This window comes from Python bivittatus, unplaced genomic scaffold, assembly GCF_059951505.1.
Source record: "Python bivittatus isolate LINGU-HERP-01145 unplaced genomic scaffold, Pbiv_v1 ctg000980_np1212, whole genome shotgun sequence".
NCBI lineage: Eukaryota > Metazoa > Chordata > Lepidosauria > Squamata > Pythonidae > Python > Python bivittatus.
Window position 1 is genome coordinate 60,889,692 of NW_028277125.1, and position 17,456 is coordinate 60,907,147.

The window sequence follows — 17,456 nt, forward strand, 5'->3', positions numbered from 1 at the left end:
AGAAAAACAAACCTACACACACACAGATGATTAACATAGCAGTTGTATGTGATTAAATACATGCAGCCTTTTTCATGAGATTTGCATATACATATTAAGAAAAAAAAGTTCTAATTTCAGCCGAAGCCTCTGCACGTTTCTTGAGAAAAAGTTCTCAACAAAGAACTTAAACGAAGTTGAAATTCAACGAAGTCCTTTTAGTTTCATACGTCTGAATAAACATCTAGAGCTTTAAATCGAACTGGGAGTCATCCATTTGTCATTGAAGCAGCAGGTGTCACTAGTTATATTAATTAAGCAAGAGATAGTGGTGCTTCCCAACATTTGATTACAGCTCTCCAAAACACTTTGCTGCTATACTGACGGGGTGGGGTGGAGTCGAAGCCTGGAATATAAGGGGCTACGTGCTCCTGAGTCGACAAGTAATAATGTCAATGAATCATTTCCATTATCCCTCAAAGCCAAACAAACAACTCGCAGCACCCACGTTTGTGACCCAGGCTGCCCCGCTCGCTGCCCTCTCCCTCCCAGCGATTAACAGGAGATATCGCGAGAGCTCGTCTGAGCGCGGGAGCCTTCCCTCTGTTTGGCGAGGAACGGAACCAAAGAAACGCAGAGAGGAAGGGAAAGAGCTGGACGTCTGGGGTGGCTTCGCGTTCTTTCCGGTGGTTTCTAGATTGCAGGAACCTCCTCCTGTCAGAGAGGGCTTTCGACTTCCTGTGGCAACTGCTGCTCTCGTCGTTGCTGCGAGCCGAGTGAAACGAATGGGAGACCTCTGGGGAACAGGGGCTGGGGTTTGCCCCAATGAGAGAAGCTACTCGGGGACGTCTGAGCCCGGACAAGTAGCGCTGACAGGAGAACAAGACGAGTCTAAACAGGTATCTCAGCGCGGCTTTAGGGCAGCCGCTAACTTCTTCCCGTGAGTCACGGAACTCTGTCCTTCTTGTCTGTCTTCCCAATTGTCCCTTTACATGTAGCTCAACAGATGTGAAACTCGCATCTGCCTTCTTTGTGTGGCAGTCGTTTGGACTTGGACTTTGGGAACAGATGAATAAACGCAGCGTTTAGTCCCTTTTCACGTGGCAGGTTCTGCAAATGGGTGAAGTTGGGACAGCCAGAGAAGTAAAAATATAGCTGTGACACAAAGTCAGTGAAGTCACAGTTTTTCTATGCCTTCTCACACACTACCTTTTTCCTGGTTAGTTGCTTTTGTCGAGTTTACAGTTTCCAGTTGCTTAAATAGAGAGGAGGACAAGCAGGGTCGTTGCAAAATGGAATTCCAAGGATTGGATAGAAATTCTGATATATTAGACAGAACTGTCTTGTGGTTGTAGAGGGGCATCAAAAGCACCCCTAAAACAGCTTCAATGTGTTTACTAGTTTTCCTTCTTTTCTTTTGTGACAGTAGAAATATATTTAATGATCCTCAAATGGTATTGAGGATCCATCAGAAAGTCTTTCTCATTACCCAGTGTCCCTAGGGATGAGTTGTATAAAACAGATGAGCTTAATTATGACATATCAAAACTGAGTAGTTATTTTTGTTCATTCTTTTTTTATTATTTGTTTGAAATAAGATCAAATGAGCAAAGTATATGCGTATGGAGTGTGTGCATTTGAACTACATAATTCTAAATTGCTTTATATAATCTAGGGATCTGTGCTCTTTCTTGGTGGCAATGAAATAAAGAGCAGTGCTGTTGTAAAATATTCATCTGCACCACCGCAAGCAGCGTTTGCCCGTCTTCAAGAAAAGACTGATCTGAAACTTCCACCTGCTAACTGGTTACGTGAAAGTGCAAAACTAGGACCAGCGGGGGCAACTATTCTTGGCAACAGCAAGAAAAGCAAACCATTTTCAAGGTAAATGTTGGGAACCTTATTTATCCCCACCAAATCTGTAGTAAAAATAATCTTAAATTTGTTAAAAGGCAGTTCATGAATTATGATTTACAGATAAATGTGATTTAATGTCAATCCACTGGATTGTGCGGAAGGCAAAATATAGGAGCTAAAGAATTTTGCACCAATTCATATGTGTGTGTGTGTGCTGAAATAGTTAGAAAATTGTCATTTTCAGCAAATGGAAAGCCGTCCCAGAAAACTAAAACTTATAATTGTCTTGCGCTCTTAGTGGGTTTAAGTCTCAATAAAATGGCTGTATTGAATAAAATAATTAAATAATAGAATCCCAAAGTTAATTTCATGAAATGGTGATTTGACAGGAAAATTGAATAGAGAAGATAGAAACTGTGGGAGGAGCAGCATATAACCAGAAACAGCAAGCACTGAGGGGAAAGGAACTAAGGTCACTGTCAGTATCAGAGAACTAATGAGTGGAATGTGTGGTTTGAGGAAGGTTAATCTGTCTGTAGGGAACTAGGCCAGAATATTATGGAGGCAGCACAGAGGAACCCTTGGTATAGTGTAATTTAGAGACAGCGAAAAAATCTCTGAGGTAGCTACAGTTTCTGGGAGGAAGATACCTAGGGCTCCCTAATTTGAGCTGTAAAAATTCAGATGACCATTAGATGGTAGCAAGTATTTTTCTGAATCTCTTTGCTGCCATCTAATGGCTGTCCCATATTTTGTAGCCCACATATAGTATATCTATCAAAATTCTGATGTGAAATCAACCTTATTTTGATGTGTGGGCCAGTGTATGTAAGAATAAACCAGAGTAGAGAATGGGGTTAGAAAAGAACAGATGTATTCTGTGGAAGAATTTGGTGGAAGTCTGGTCTGTAAGTACAGAATGACATATTTCTAATCAGTTCTCTCTCTCCTCCTCCCCATCTCCGTGTTCATAGCAATAACTGAGCATACACCATTATTATTTGAATTTTCTACTTCTGTTTTTCTGTTATCAATAAAATTATGTTTTACATCTAGTAACAAATTTTGCTTTGGGAAATGAATACATTTTTGTTCTTTTCTGAGGAGAAATAATGGCAGTAAATATTGAATTTTAAAAAGGAAAAAGTATTTTTCTGAGAAAAAGGACTGGGATCTTTTCCTTTATAAATCAGTAGCAGTAATAGAGATGGTAGATCGCTGTCCTCCTTTTTCCTGTTTAAAGTTGAATTGATGGTAATGATGGGATCTATTAGCATCTCCCTACATATCCTTACTGCCAGGAAGAGGAAGAGAGAAGTAGTTGGTCTAAACTCTTAATATTTGAATGATTTATAATGTTATTTAGACATATAATTATTGAATTACATTTAAAAGCTATGCATTGATTAAATGATATGGAATGCAATCCCTTAGCAGTTTTTTCACTCTTTTTGGCTTTAGAAAATGATAATTCCCTTTTTGGTCAGGCTTTTTGAATTAATTATGGTGATTAACTGCTGTGTTTAAGTAGGTTTCAATTTTAAAAATCTATTAGCTACCTTGAACGCCTTGGAGATAAAAATATGGGGTACAAAACTGAAGTTATAAAAAGTTAGTGCATTGATTTTTAAAAATAAACGCAATTCTTGATTAATTTCATATCTTTATTTAAAATAGCTTTGGCATGGCATATGATTTTATCGACTCAGTTGGAAATGATGTGGATGTTGTATCCGATTCTGAGGTATGTATATTCTTAAGTAAAATAACATAGTGTGTAACCCAAACTTGCTATATTATTTAATTGATCTTGCCACATTTTAAAGGGGAGAGTTTCATGCTAAAATCATTTTATTTATTTATTACATTTATATTCCACCACAATCAAAACACCTCTTGGTGGTTAACATAATATAGAAAGAACAGTTTCAAACAATCAGCATAATCAAAACACATATGGAGGGTTAAAAATGCCCTTAAAACACTTCTTTTTGCAGGACTTTTATGAAGCTGGAATAATTTTTTGTCATATAGATTTATGTTGTAGTTGTGCTGATATTATCTATTAGTTATTTTAGTGTTGTTGATTTTGGTTGATACTATATTATATTTTACTGATTTACCTATACTGATCTTAGTCATAAGTGCACATTAAATAAAAATTACTACTACTACTGTTTGACAGCATTAAATGCCTACAGTTTTTATTATCAAGATAGTCATACTTTAGAAGAATAGTGTTCTCTCTTCTAATTAGGAGCACATTAGCGTAATCAAATGCAGGTGGAATGGGTTGAATCCAAAGGTACCTTTCCATTCAGAGAAGTGGCCTAGGTCCAGTCAAGTTTTCATGAATTAAAATTGAGAGATTTGTCAATTTTCCATACAGAGTTTGGAATTTTCTTCTGCACTCAGGAGTAGTTCACAACCCTTTGGTATATATTTTGTTTTGTGTGGGGAGATAAGGTATTGCAGAGGAGAGGATGAGCTAAAACCTTTTAGAGATCAGTCTTGACCAACTTCCAGAATGTAGTCAGTGGTGAGACAAGTCTCACCTCTAAGAAGAGGTTGCTTCATGGCTTATTTAAATACTAGGACTGTCATCACTAGTTAGTTTAGATGATGTTTTCTAGCCACGTCAACCAGGAGATGAAGACAACAACCGTTACCCCAAATGTTGAATGTAGTCCAAATGTCTTAGCATTTGTGTTTACTGCATTGATTTAAAAAATCCTATTACATGAAATACTGTAAAGTACATTAATACTTTTCTATTCATACTTCCATCTTATTACTTCTTCCACACAGGAATTTCTTCAAGCCATAATACTTGACAGTCCATGTATTTCGATAAGCCATGGTTTACAGCTTTTCAGTTTTCCTCTGCTTAGTATTCTAGTCTCTAGTTACAGCAATGCTGGGATTAGAGAAATATCTATAATTTGTTAATTTGGGCAACATTCTCTTAATCCATATTTAGTGTAAAACATGGTTTCTGAATTCTTTTGAAAGCAATGTTTCTGATTCATGTTTTAAAGTTTATAGGAAATGTTGGGTGCTAATTCAGTGTTACACCAAACCGTAGCAGGGCTTCCTTAATGAAAATTCACAGAAGTTTTCCCGAATATCTGAACTGAGTCATTTTCAAGTCTCGCCAAAAAGCCTTTCAAAATTCTGATGGTGTTGATAAATATCAATCAGGAACTATGCTGTATTGCTGATTTTTTTCTTTTTTTATGATTCCTCTCAAGTTTATCTGTGGAAGCTTCTGAGTTGGAAATCTGCCCAATTCCTCAAAAGTATTCTTTTTCTCTTACTCTGCAGAATATTAAAAAGCTCCTCAAGATACCTTACAGCAAATCACATGTCAGCATGGCAGTACATCGAATTGGGAGAACACTTCTTTTGGATGATTTAGATATTCAAGAACTCTTTATGAGATCATCACAGGTGATCACAGTTTTCTTTTAGTTTATAATGTTGCTGTTTATTGTTCAGTGATATTATTAGAAACACTTGGGATTCTTTCTAGGAAAGTTGGGATGGTGAAACAATCTGTGGTCCTCAGGAGAGTTCTAGAGTTATGGTTATGGCAGCCACATTTAGTTTGACTATGTGCAAATGTAGCAATGCAATTTGATGAAAGGTATGCATCTTCATTTTTCTAGAATTTTGCCTGATGAAACATGCTGTATGTGATATTTGTATTATCATAAATAAATTATCTCAACAGGTGGAAGCACTATTATTTATTTATTGCTTTAATGCAACTAAGAAAAGAAAAATAGGACAAACTAGAAAAAAGAAAAAACACTAAAATAGATGATTACTAAATAAAATACATTTTCTATTTTTGAACAACAAATTAGGCCTTGACCCCAAAGAATCATATTGTCCAGTTTTTTATTGTATAATTAAAGAGGTAATTCAGAGACTAAAGATACATACACTTCATTGAACCAATCTTTGATATCAAGTGAACAAACCTCTTAACAGATGAGAATTTCAGGGCTGTAAACTAGACCAAAAAGTAAAAAAAAAAAAAAAAAGATGGAAAACCACTCATTTTTAATCTTTTATTACAAAGATTTATATGCTGCCTGAATATCAGGCTCTATATATATTGTTGCCAAGAAAACTGTCTGGATGTGTCTGTGTGGACACCAGGAACCATGCTTAACTCAAGGGCATCTTTATCTTTTTTTTTTTACTATTAATAAAGTAATGACTATGGCTTCCTTTTTGAGTTCTTATTTTTCTTTGTCATTTAGACTGGCGACTGGACATGGCTGAAAGAATTCTATCAGAGATTAATAGATCAGAAGTGGCAACGAAAAAAGAAGAGCAAAGAACATTGGTACCACAAAGCTATACTTTCCAAATTTTTATATTACAGGTACCTCTTTGTAATTTTTTTGTTTTCTGTGATTCTGTTAAAATTGTTCCTTTGTGTTTATCCTATAATATATCTACATCCTAAGTAAAAACCATAATTTCAAAGCTTAGATGACATATCTCTTTTGTTTCTGAGCGTTGACCAAGAAGAGAAGACCACATAGAAGGTGATTTTTCCTTCTGATTATAGTCTCTCATTTCCCATGGAGTGTCATTCAAAAAGTTCCCCCTCTTGTGGAGAGCTGCAGTTGCCTGTGGCTAGACAGGGAGAGCTTAAAGTTTCCATGAACTTATAGCACTTTGAATCCAGTTGTAGTACCAAAAATGAAGACATTTGAATGTGATTTTTTTAATTTAGTATTTTTTTTCTTAAGGAACACTAAAAAAAAGTGTAAAGAAATTGAATTAACACTAATGGTCTGCATCTTGCTGCAAAACTAAGCTTATAACTGTTTATACTTTTGTAATGCTGAATCTAGATGGTTGAATGGCAGCAAGATTGCATACTTGGGAAAATGTATGTATTTTCTGCTCTAGTATCTGTTTATCAAAAGCAAAATAATGAGACTTAGGGACAGGTAATTTATTTAGGAGACTGGGTCCAAAGCAGAGACAGGGCTGAATCTCAAATTACACATACTGGCCTGTACAAATTACACCAAAATAGTGTTTTATAGAAAGTAAATTGGTGCTGCTCAGAAAACGGCACATAGGCAGAACAATCTCCACAAAAAGACAGCACGTGTATACAGTGCGTGTCACACCAAAACATACCAACACAACATGGCAACATAAATACACACATGGCTTGTTCATCCTTCATTTAGTCTACCCATGATACTCTCCTTTGTCCTTTCTGCGTGTGCTCCCTGGTAGCTGGGCACACTTCTAAGCAACGTTAAACTGCAGAGATTTTCATAGGCTTAAGAATTAACCTTGGAAAAAAATAGTTTTTCAGTATGGTAGATTCCCAATTAGAAATAACAATAAAGTATATAAAAAGAGGCAAATCTACTATGTTGCAGTCGCTTGCGGGTATAGAGAGCCCCAAATTACATTTGTGGAAAATGTTATGTGTTCACATTAATTGTAAATATTAGGATGTTATTAAAAATAACAATATTAAATGTTAAGTTTTATGAAAATGATTTAACTAACATTTTCGATTTCTGTCTTGTCAGTATCAATGGTGATGAAGCTGCTCAACCTGTTCCTAGTTCCAAAGAGCAAAATCAGGAAGGAACAACAGAAGATGAAACTGATGCACCTAGCAGAGTTTCTTGGCCAGCCCCTTTTGAAATGCCCTCCTCCCTTTCTGAAGATGCAGGTGCTTCTAATCAGGTAAATATTGTGTCCTCTCTATCTTGACAGTAGCAGGTGTTTCTTATAGCACTTATTGCCAGTGCCTAGTCTGGTGACTGTTAAACAGCAGGGAAAATTTGCAGCTTCCCGCCCTTTTTCATAGGAAGATGGGAGCAAAATACAACTTATAAGTGAGTGTACGAGAGCTTACTAGATAGCATGGTGTGGAGAACACTTAGGATTTCCAGGTCATTTATGTACATGAGTTTAAGTATAACTCCCAATTAAACTATTAGGCATACTTCAAATTGCACTGTTTGATTTGCTTTTGACTGTATTTCAGAAGAGATTGCAAAGTGCTGCAGTTAACATGAATATTTGTCAGCTGCCTGCTCACACAGAAAGTAAATGAGAACATGTCTGAGAAAAATGCTTAGATTATACTTATAACTACACTTTTTCTGGTGTGATATGAAGATTTATGGTTTTCTTCCTTGTTTTAAGCTCTGAATGGTGGATGGATCAGAAACTTGGAAAAATGGATTGCTTAGAGCCTAGATAATATCCCCATGTTCTTATTTATGTCAGGCCAGCTTTTATTGTTATTACTTTGCTTCACATAATCCTGTTAATAAGGAAAATCTGTTAACTCAACCTTTGTATGTTGTTACAGAAAACATGTGCCCAAACCTGTGGTATAGAATCATTGCTTTTCCTGCTAATTTGGGGTGCTATACAAATATATTACTGTTCTTTATATGTTCCTGAATTTGTTCCATGAATTTCCCCATCTCTTTATGGTCCATCTTTGCAGGAATTCTGGTGCAAAAGTTTCAGAGTCCTGAGTATCCAAAGAAGAATTCTCAGGAGGAATCAGTGTTTTGGTCTACATACTAGAAAACTAAGTGAGCTCAGGCTTGCCCATAGTTTGGCTGCATAGATTAGTTTTACATGCTAGCTGGGAAACTACTGTATGCTATGTTAACTTTTATTGTCAACTATTAGCATATGTTCATCAAAAGAACTAGATGTTTCCAGAATGCAAAAGTACTGCAAAATTTATTGTTATTCATTTAGTAGATTAGTACCCATAAGAGAGTTGCATCCTAATTTAAGAATGAGATTCAGTAGTAACAACAAGCGGCCAAATGCCAAGGATTGGTTATTATTACTTTTAAAGGGATTTTAATAGGTACCTACAGGTAGTCCACTCTTACCAACCACTTGTTCAGTGACTGTTCAAAATTGTAACAGCGCTGGATAAGTAGTACTTATGACTGGTCCTCAAAGTCCTGGCAGGACCCCTGCGATCACATGATCGCAATTTGGGTGCCTGGCAACCAGCTCACTTACAGCAGTTGCAGGATCCCAGTCACATGATCACCATGTGTGACCTTCCTTAATGGCTTCCCATAAGCAAAGTCAATGGAGAAGCCAGCATGGAAAGTCGCAAGTCACTCTAGTAAGTCCCCCCATCCTCAGCCTTCCTGTGCACCGTGCCATGCCTTCCTTCCCTCACCTTCCCTGTGCTAGCATATTCTGTGCCTTCCTTCCCTCGGCCTCCCTGCACTCGCATGCACCCGTGCCCTCTTTTCCTTGGCCTCCCTGTGCTTGCACCACGTCCTCTCTCCTTTGGCCTCCTTACACTCGCACCGCACCATGCCCTCTGTCCCTCAGGTACTGCTCTGCAGCACTGCCCTCCCCCAACTCACACACGGCCTGCACCAGGCCTCCCCCAACCCCTGCAGAACCCTCGCACTCCTTACTTGGGACTCCCGCTGCTTCCCACTTAATGACCTGCGCATCTTGGGATTATGACAGCAACCAGGACTGCCTGAATTGCCATCACTAAGTAATGTAGTCACATGACGTTGCACTTTATGACTGCATCGCTTAGCGATGGCAATCCCAGTCCCAATCACTGTTGTAACCCAAGCACTACCTGTTCTTGAGAAAGTTTCCTTGGTATTGACTTACTTCACAGAATGGAGAAAGACAGACATACAAAGTCATAGAATCATAAAGTTAGAAGGGTCCACCTCCCATTTAATATAGGAATGCAGAGTAAAAGAATGTTGAAGTAGAAATTGGACTGTCCAATTTCTACTTCAACATGTCCAATGATACCTCCCTAAGTAATTGTCAAAACTGCTTTCATTTGTAATATGTTCTTCCTGACCTTCTGCCTTCCTATAATCTAAGACTTTGGGACCATAGAGAACAAGTCATGACTTCCTTTTCTGTGATACCTCTTCAGCTACTTGGAGAGTGCTATTATATCTTTATTTAGCTTCTTCAATATCTCTTCATAGGATCTCTAGTCTTGCATTTAAAGTATTAGTGTCTCTGAGTTTCTACCACATTCTTGTGCTTTTAGTTCCTGCAACAGTTGTCATCTTCCTATTTTGTCAAATCCAGGGTGTTTTCCTTTGTCTACCTCTTGATCTTCTGTCTGCACCATTATATTTTCAACCATTTTTCCCCTTCATCTTTGCCTTAAGTTGCTTATAACATTGCTAAATAAGAACTGCATGGATAGCCAATATGTCACCTGAAAGTGATAGATAAATCTATGGTAGGACTACTGATAAGGTATCATCAATCTAGACTGCTTTGGCAAGACTGGAAAATCTCTAGCCTTTGTATGTAGCTCTGTATGTAAACAGTTTGGCCTCCAGAAGCCTATATAAAGCCTTTTCCCATTCCTCACCCTCTTAAAGGATTTCTGTGCAGGAGGAGTCCAGCAGGAATTTCTTTCTGTTTCCTCCTAAAAGGAATAGTTTTTTTGTGTACAACGAGGTAGGGAGCAGTTTTCACTATACAGAAGAAGATGGAGGATTATGGTTTCCTATAATAGGAAATAGAAATAGCAGTTGCTCCCTTCCTCTCTCTATGTTGAAGAATGACTGAGGAAGGAGAGACCTGAGGAATCTCTGAAGTTCTGGTGGAGGGACGGTCGAGGACTTAAGCAGAGTTCAGTTCTCCAGTGTTGGGTTCAGGGGTTGTGAGAATGAAAAACAATAAAACTGAAGGATATTTACAATATAATTGCAAGCAAACATTTGGCCATCCATTAGGAATATTTATAATTCTATTATTGCAAAACATTTCAGTACCTGTTAAGATAAGTACATCCAGAAGAGTACCAAAACTAGTGTGCTTGAATTCTGTGCAGAAGTTTGTAGGATAATATTTTCTGGATAAAAGTGCTTATATGAACAATGAAATTGCAAAGTCTTACAAGGAGTTATTTATAAACAATTATTTTTGTGATGGACTGTTTGAAGGTATCAGTTGAAAAGAACTTGGTAAATATGTATGTTCAGTGAATAAAGCCTTCACAGATCAGTTATCCAATATGCAGAATAGGTACTTTATTAAAAACAGTTTATATAATTTCAACAGTAGAATCACTTATGCCCTTGTGCTTTTCACAGGGAAGTGTACCTCTTGAACCCTCATGTGTAGTGGGGCATGTGGCCTCAGCCCCCAAAGAACAAAACCTAACTACTTTGTTCAGTGACGGGGAAAGCAGTCAGGTATGATTTTATGTGGAATTTGACCTGAGAAATAAAATCCCCTTACTCAGTTTGATTTACAGTGCAGCTGAGGGAAAGAAAATCATTTTTATCAATTGTTTTGTGGCACCTGTGATCTTGATCTTTACTGTGAAAGTCTAGCATAGCTACCATGTGCTATATTTTATTTGCTTGTTGTGCAACTTGCTTTCTTGTAAGTCTGCAAAGCTGTGTTACATTTTCTTTTTATAATAAAGAGAATAAATGTTTATACATGGCATCTTCTTCAAATTTAAAGGGTCTTAAAAATGACTTTGTTCGGAACATCTTATGGACATTTGAAGATATTCACATGTTGGTAGGTTCAAATATGCCTATATTTGGAGGAGGAAGATACCCCGCTGTCAGCTTGCGTCTCAGGTGAATTAAGTGAATTAGATAAGATAGTTGCCTGTTGAAAAATGCTGCTAACTTGTCATTCTTATCTATAATTTGTGTGTAAACTTGCCTTTTTCATTTATAACACATATAACTTGGTTTTGTCATGTATTGCTCCTGGGGTACATATGACAAGCATTTAGTTTATAACTGGCTGCTAGGAAAGTTACATTATAAATAAATTCCTTATTCAGATATGAACTAAACTTAAGTAGTTCCAATGAATGAAGTATTTAAAAAATCTAATCTATATTTTGTCTGTTTAGCAAATAAAGTATCTATTCAGTGTCTTCAATATGTTAAATATGAAGGAATTAAAACGTAAGCTACTGATAGATCAAACTCTTATATTCTGGTACCTTATAACTTCCCATTTTTGGTCTCTGTAGTTCACTTGGAATTAATTATTTTTTTTATTTTGGTGATCATCTAATTAGATAATTTTAAAGGACAGTCTTAAAGTTGCTTCTTGTATTGAAAAGTTTCCATTGTATAGTAGAAATAAAAATACAAAAATTGTCATTATTCAAAATCATTGTTGATTTCATATCTGCTGCAAATGTTTCTGTTTTCCTATTAGCCCTGCTAGCTAACATCCACAGGGCTATATTGTATAAACCTAGTATTTAATTTGGAAGCAATACTTCTATTTATATTTTTAATGAGTCCTGTTTTATTGAAATAACATTAGAACATTTTTGTTTGAAGGGATAACAATAAGCCAATTAATGTGCTAACAGGCATTGATTATTGGCTGGACAACTTGATCTGCAATGTTCCAGAACTTGTTATGTGTTTCCATGTCAATGGAATTGTTCAGGTAAGTTTCGAGTCAAAATACTGATTGCTTTCTTAATCTAAATCAGCAAAAGCATAATGAAGCCAGAGACTTAATGTATCTTTACTATGATTTTCTCCAATGTGGTGTCTCCTAGATATGTTCCTAGCTAGAATAGCTGGTTACTGAAGACAACATTGGTTGAAGAAAATGGAAAGTATCCATTCAGGGAAGGTTGCTTTGGCAAATAGATAGCAGCCCACCTGAGACTTCATTGTGTTAGTTTGTATACAGAATGAATGCCTTTGTAAACACATGTTTTATTTGTAAGCATATCCAGGTTCAGCAGTACTACAAGAACTTACATTTATACATGTTAATAACTGCAACTTCTATATTAGATCCATCAAAATATCACAAAATGGTGTGCAAGCTTTTCAATTTTATAATCAAACTCTTACAATAATTACTTTAAATAGTATATTTTTTCAGTTCTAAAATTTCTTCACTTTTTGTTGCAGAAATATGAAATGATTAAGACAGAAGATATACCCAATTTGGAGAACTCCAATTTCTCTACTAAAGTTATAAAAGATATTGCTCAAAATATTTTATCTTTTCTGAAATCGAATTGTACAAAAGAAGGACATACATACTGGCTATTTAAAGGTAAACTTTCCCCTGGCCAATAGTTTTGTTTTTTTTTAATGTGATTTGCAATGTTTGTGACTTGGAATGAAATATAGCACAGAAGGCTCAAAATTCATAGAAAATTGAGAAGATAGTGAAATAGCAATCTGTTCCCCAAAGGTTCCTAATCACTGGGTACCTGACAATACATAGAATGTCTTTTCCCATTTACCCTAGCATAAGGAGATATTACATTGTGCATAGATAAATTTGTGTTTGCCACTACTATAAGAAGAGAAATGTGGGCTTTTCCTGCTTCCAATGAAGAAGAGTTATACCTTCATGTACAAGATGCAGATAGCTGAACAGGAAGAGGGTGTGGTTTTTTCAACTTTTTTATTTTTGTGTTTTGGATGGAAGAGCTTGAGCCATAATAATGGTTAGGTAAGCTGAAAGTACAACAAACCTTAGTCATCGGCTTTATATTCTTTTCCTCATCTATATACCCATATAATAGAATTACAGATAGTCCTCACTTAATGACCACAATTGGGACCAGAATTTAGGTCACTAAGTGATATGGTCGTTAAGCACGTGACTGGACCTGATTTTATGACTTTTTTTGTGGCTTTCATTAAGTGAGTCACATGGTTCCCCATTGATTTTGCTTGCCGGAAGGTCGCAAATGGCGATCACGTGACCCCAGGATGCTGCAACCAACATGAATGCGAGCTGATTGTCAAGCACCCAGATCACGATCATGTGACCGCAGGAGTGCTGTGATGGTCGTAATTTCAGGCATTGGTCGTAAGTCACTTTTTTAGCACTGTCATAATTTTGAACGGTCGCTAAATGAATGGTCATTAAATGAGGACTACCTGTACCAACAGTTCTGTTTTTTATTCTTCAGACTTCTAGTTTTATCAGACAAACTGATGGAAAACATTTTTCTTTCAGCAAGTGGAAGTGATATAGTGAAGTTGTATGATCTCACCACTCTCTGTGAAGAAACGGAAGATAAATACCAAAACCCTTTCACAATGCCAGTAGCAATTCTTCTCTACAAGTAAGTTATGATTCTATTTATCATGACAATTCAAGGCTATGAAGAGCAATAGATGGTAGGTGTATAATCCTCCTGAAAAAAATCTAGTCTCTCTGATTTCACTGTAGAGCTCCTTTTTCCATTGGAGGAGAACTGTGGCAGCAGCCTTTAGGATGTAGTGCTTAAGAAAGACAGCAAAGGAAAGAAAGTAGCAAAGGAGTGTTGTTAAGTGGAATATATTACTGGAACCATGAAATAGGTAGGGCATTTTGTTTGGACTTTATTGTGTAGCCAGCTAGATATTATATTTATCTGACAAAAAAGTAAATCCATCCCTCCCTTCCCAAAATACTTTTTTTGGGGGGGTTGTCTTAAATTTAGAGTTGGCTGTTTCTTCATGTGTGCATGTGTACACCCACATATATATAGAGAGAAAGAGGTGAGGATTGATTTCATTGAACCTCCTGAAATTGTGGAGGTGGTGGTGGTGGTGATGATAATGATGATGATGATGATGTGCTATCAACTCAGTGTCTACTCTTTGCAGTCACATAGATAGATTTTCTCCAAGACACTACCCCCAGCTTCATCCTTCAGTTCTTTCAACAATGCACCCGTTGCTGCTGTAACTGAGTCCATCCACCTTGTTGCTGGTCATCTTCTTTTTGTCTTTCCTTCCACTTTTCCCAGTATTAGACTTCTCTAATGTGTCAAAAATGTGATAATTAGAGCCAGGTCATTTGTGCCTCAGGTGACTTGTCAATCATATTATCTATCCATGTGGTTTTCTAGTAAAGTAGAGAAATGGGTTATCATTGTCTTTTCCTGTGCAGTATGAAATTATGCCTTTGCCATTGTCACTAAAATGATCATCTGCTTCCTGAATCTTCATATACCACTGCAACACAATATAGGTGCCTGTTCGTTTTCCCTGGACAGCTGGGATGATCTTCATGCCTTGGATGACCCTTCTTTTATTTATTTTATTTATAGAGAGAGAGGGAAGAAGAGGGAGGGGCTTTGGGGGGTCTCTTTGCTTCAATTAATTTCCTTTTTGAAAGCAAAGGAAACATTATGCCAATTTATTTAGGTTGCCTTAGCCAAAGGGAGCAGCTTTGGGTCCACTAGAACTAAAGGCAGCTCTGGCAAACTGCTTACCATACTTCATTTCAGGACTGTTGCTAGCAGGATCATTTAGAGAGTGGAATACCTCTAGCAAATCAAAACGTCTTTGTTATTACAACTTTTTATTTTTTATTTTTAGGTAATATAAAGTAAAAAAAAAAATGCAAACAGCCCCCCTTTTAAGAAAGTGACTTCCCACCCTCATCACAAATATAAACAATTTCATAATCTCTTCACCCCTCTTAATTAACAAATATAAAACTCTTCATCCCATAACCTTTCTCTTAGTAGTAAAAAAATCAAGTAAGTAACATCTTCTCCTTATCCAATTGCCAGCAAAAAGTCCAAACAGAGCTCTAAAATGTTAAAATTAATTAACAAATATAAAACTCAACTTTCCAAGTCTCAACTCTTAGCTATAAGCAAAACCCCATTTAAAAAGCATAAAAAGTTCCCAATATCCTAGTATAAATAAACCAAATATAAAGTTTAACATAACAAAACAGACCATTTCTCCTTTAAAAAACAAGCTCCAATAAAAATTATAAAAATGAATCTTTATTTTCTTATATTAAGGTTTGAAGGCACTCACTCACCAGGTGTTTCTAGCCTTGTCCCTTTGAAGCAGTTAATAAGCAATTGCTGAAGGTAGTTAGCAAGAGAAGTGCACAAACCTAGTGTCCTTTTAAAGGCTCCATTGCAGCTTATGGCAAATTCCCCTGTCTCCAGGTATCCCCCCTACTGGAGTTCGCTATCTTGCAGTCTCTTCGTGAGGAAAAAGAACAAGCATAAGGAGAAACAGCTTGGGCAATCTTGTATCTCTCTCTTTTATCCAGATAGGATCAAAGGAGCTGATCTACTGACAGGCTCCTTAAAAAGTCTGCAAACGTCAGCTCCGCTTTTTCGCGGAGCTGTCTTCAGTCAGCCATCTTGCCCGAAAGTCACAAATCATAACCTCTCTAGGATTCTTTATCAAGGGAGTAGAGTTGCCTTCTAAGTCAAAAGTACTTTTTTGTGGCACAGTGTTTAAAAGCAAAATCTGTTATATTGCAGTACTACAAAGATAACTTTTAAAACAGTGCATGTGTGAAACTCAAAATTAATTTAAAGCTGTCTGATGCAGCATGTAAGAAAAGATTGTCTTTAATCACATCAACATTTTCTTGTCATTAAAATATTTACAATGCATTCTTCTTTTCTGAGACATATTTAAAATAAAATTTCAGTAAATGTTTGAAATGTGACAATTTTTATTTCTTCTCTGTTCTGTTACTTTTTCTTAGAGTTGCATGCAATATGATGTTGAAAAAAACTCAAAACAGGAAACATTATGGTACTATTAGAACTTTACTCCTTAACTGTGTAAAATTATTGGACAAGGGCAGGCATCCTCAGGTAAGAATTTAATTTGTTTACTGCTGTTTCTGTATCTCATGGGCACTCAATGAAAACATTTTATATAGACTAGTAAAATTAAGTATATAACTTAATTATATCACTTAAGTCTAGCTTGGATATAATGCTAAATCACTTCAGTGAACTTTGGCTGTATACATTCCCTTGATATGGTTTAAAATAGCTGGAATTTATTGTATCTAACTTATATTTGAGCCTGTCTTATTTTAATAAATTAAATAAGCCTGCCTTATTTTAGAGTTTAAGCTAACTCAGCTTGCCTTTTCAGCTATAACAGTAAACTGCCATTGGTTAAAAATAGGGACCATATTGGTTTGAGAGTACATCCTGTTCTTCAGTTTAAAATAATAAGCAAGCATGTTTTAATGGCAACATTTACTATTAAATCCAATTTTTAAAATATTTGTAAAAAAGTAATGCTGGAGACCCTTTGAATTCTTATTTCTGTCTTTATTTCAAATAAGATTATTGCTTCAGCAAATTACATGCTCTCAGAACTGTTCCAATTAGATGAGCCAAAAAAAGAAGAAAGCAGTGAATTCCCTTTAAATGGCAACTCTGATGAAAGTTATAGTGAAGAAGAAGAAGAAATGCCTGATAGTGATGAAAATGGATTGTATAGTACCAGCTCAGATCTTCCAGATGACAACAAAGCAGTTGCTATAATCAAATCCGTTGGAGAATTGTCAGTACCTGAAAAATACAAATCTACTCATCAAATACGTGTAAGTTTATCCACTACTTTTGAATGTCATTTCAGTTAACAGTGGGATTATATTTTATGGTCTAAATCTAAATATGTTGAATACTTTTCTGTCAGAGTAATTAGTATGAGAGGAAGGGTTTTTCAGCTAAGGATTACCACTGTGGAACTGGGACTTCACTGGAAAAAATGTATGCCTTTCAAAAATAGATGTCAAAATAATTTATGTCAAGTAAATAACTTTTCATTTTTTTTTCTGAAGATCTGCAT

General features: G+C 36.3%; 1 protein-coding gene across 3 annotated transcripts in view; it reads left to right on the plus strand.

Annotated features, from left to right (window-relative positions):
* Positions 1-599: 599 nt before the first annotated feature.
* The window catches only part of EDRF1 (erythroid differentiation regulatory factor 1), a 38,643-nt gene continuing 21,786 nt past the window's right edge, over positions 600-17,456 (plus strand). For 2 of the 3 annotated variants that reach the window (XM_088132225.1, XM_088132226.1), the window contains exons 1-13: positions 600-878; positions 1,655-1,863; positions 3,514-3,580; positions 5,161-5,286; positions 6,108-6,232; positions 7,413-7,572; positions 10,971-11,072; positions 11,350-11,471; positions 12,198-12,309; positions 12,789-12,936; positions 13,855-13,963; positions 16,351-16,462; positions 16,948-17,208. In XM_088132225.1, the coding sequence (XP_087988351.1) occupies positions 765-878; positions 1,655-1,863; positions 3,514-3,580; positions 5,161-5,286; positions 6,108-6,232; positions 7,413-7,572; positions 10,971-11,072; positions 11,350-11,471; positions 12,198-12,309; positions 12,789-12,936; positions 13,855-13,963; positions 16,351-16,462; positions 16,948-17,208 (1,767 nt within the window). In that variant the 5' untranslated portion in view covers positions 600-764. The remainder of the gene's footprint in view (positions 879-1,654; positions 1,864-3,513; positions 3,581-5,160; positions 5,287-6,107; positions 6,233-7,412; positions 7,573-10,970; positions 11,073-11,349; positions 11,472-12,197; positions 12,310-12,788; positions 12,937-13,854; positions 13,964-16,350; positions 16,463-16,947; positions 17,209-17,456) is intronic. The other variant, XM_088132227.1, reaches the window with a different exon arrangement.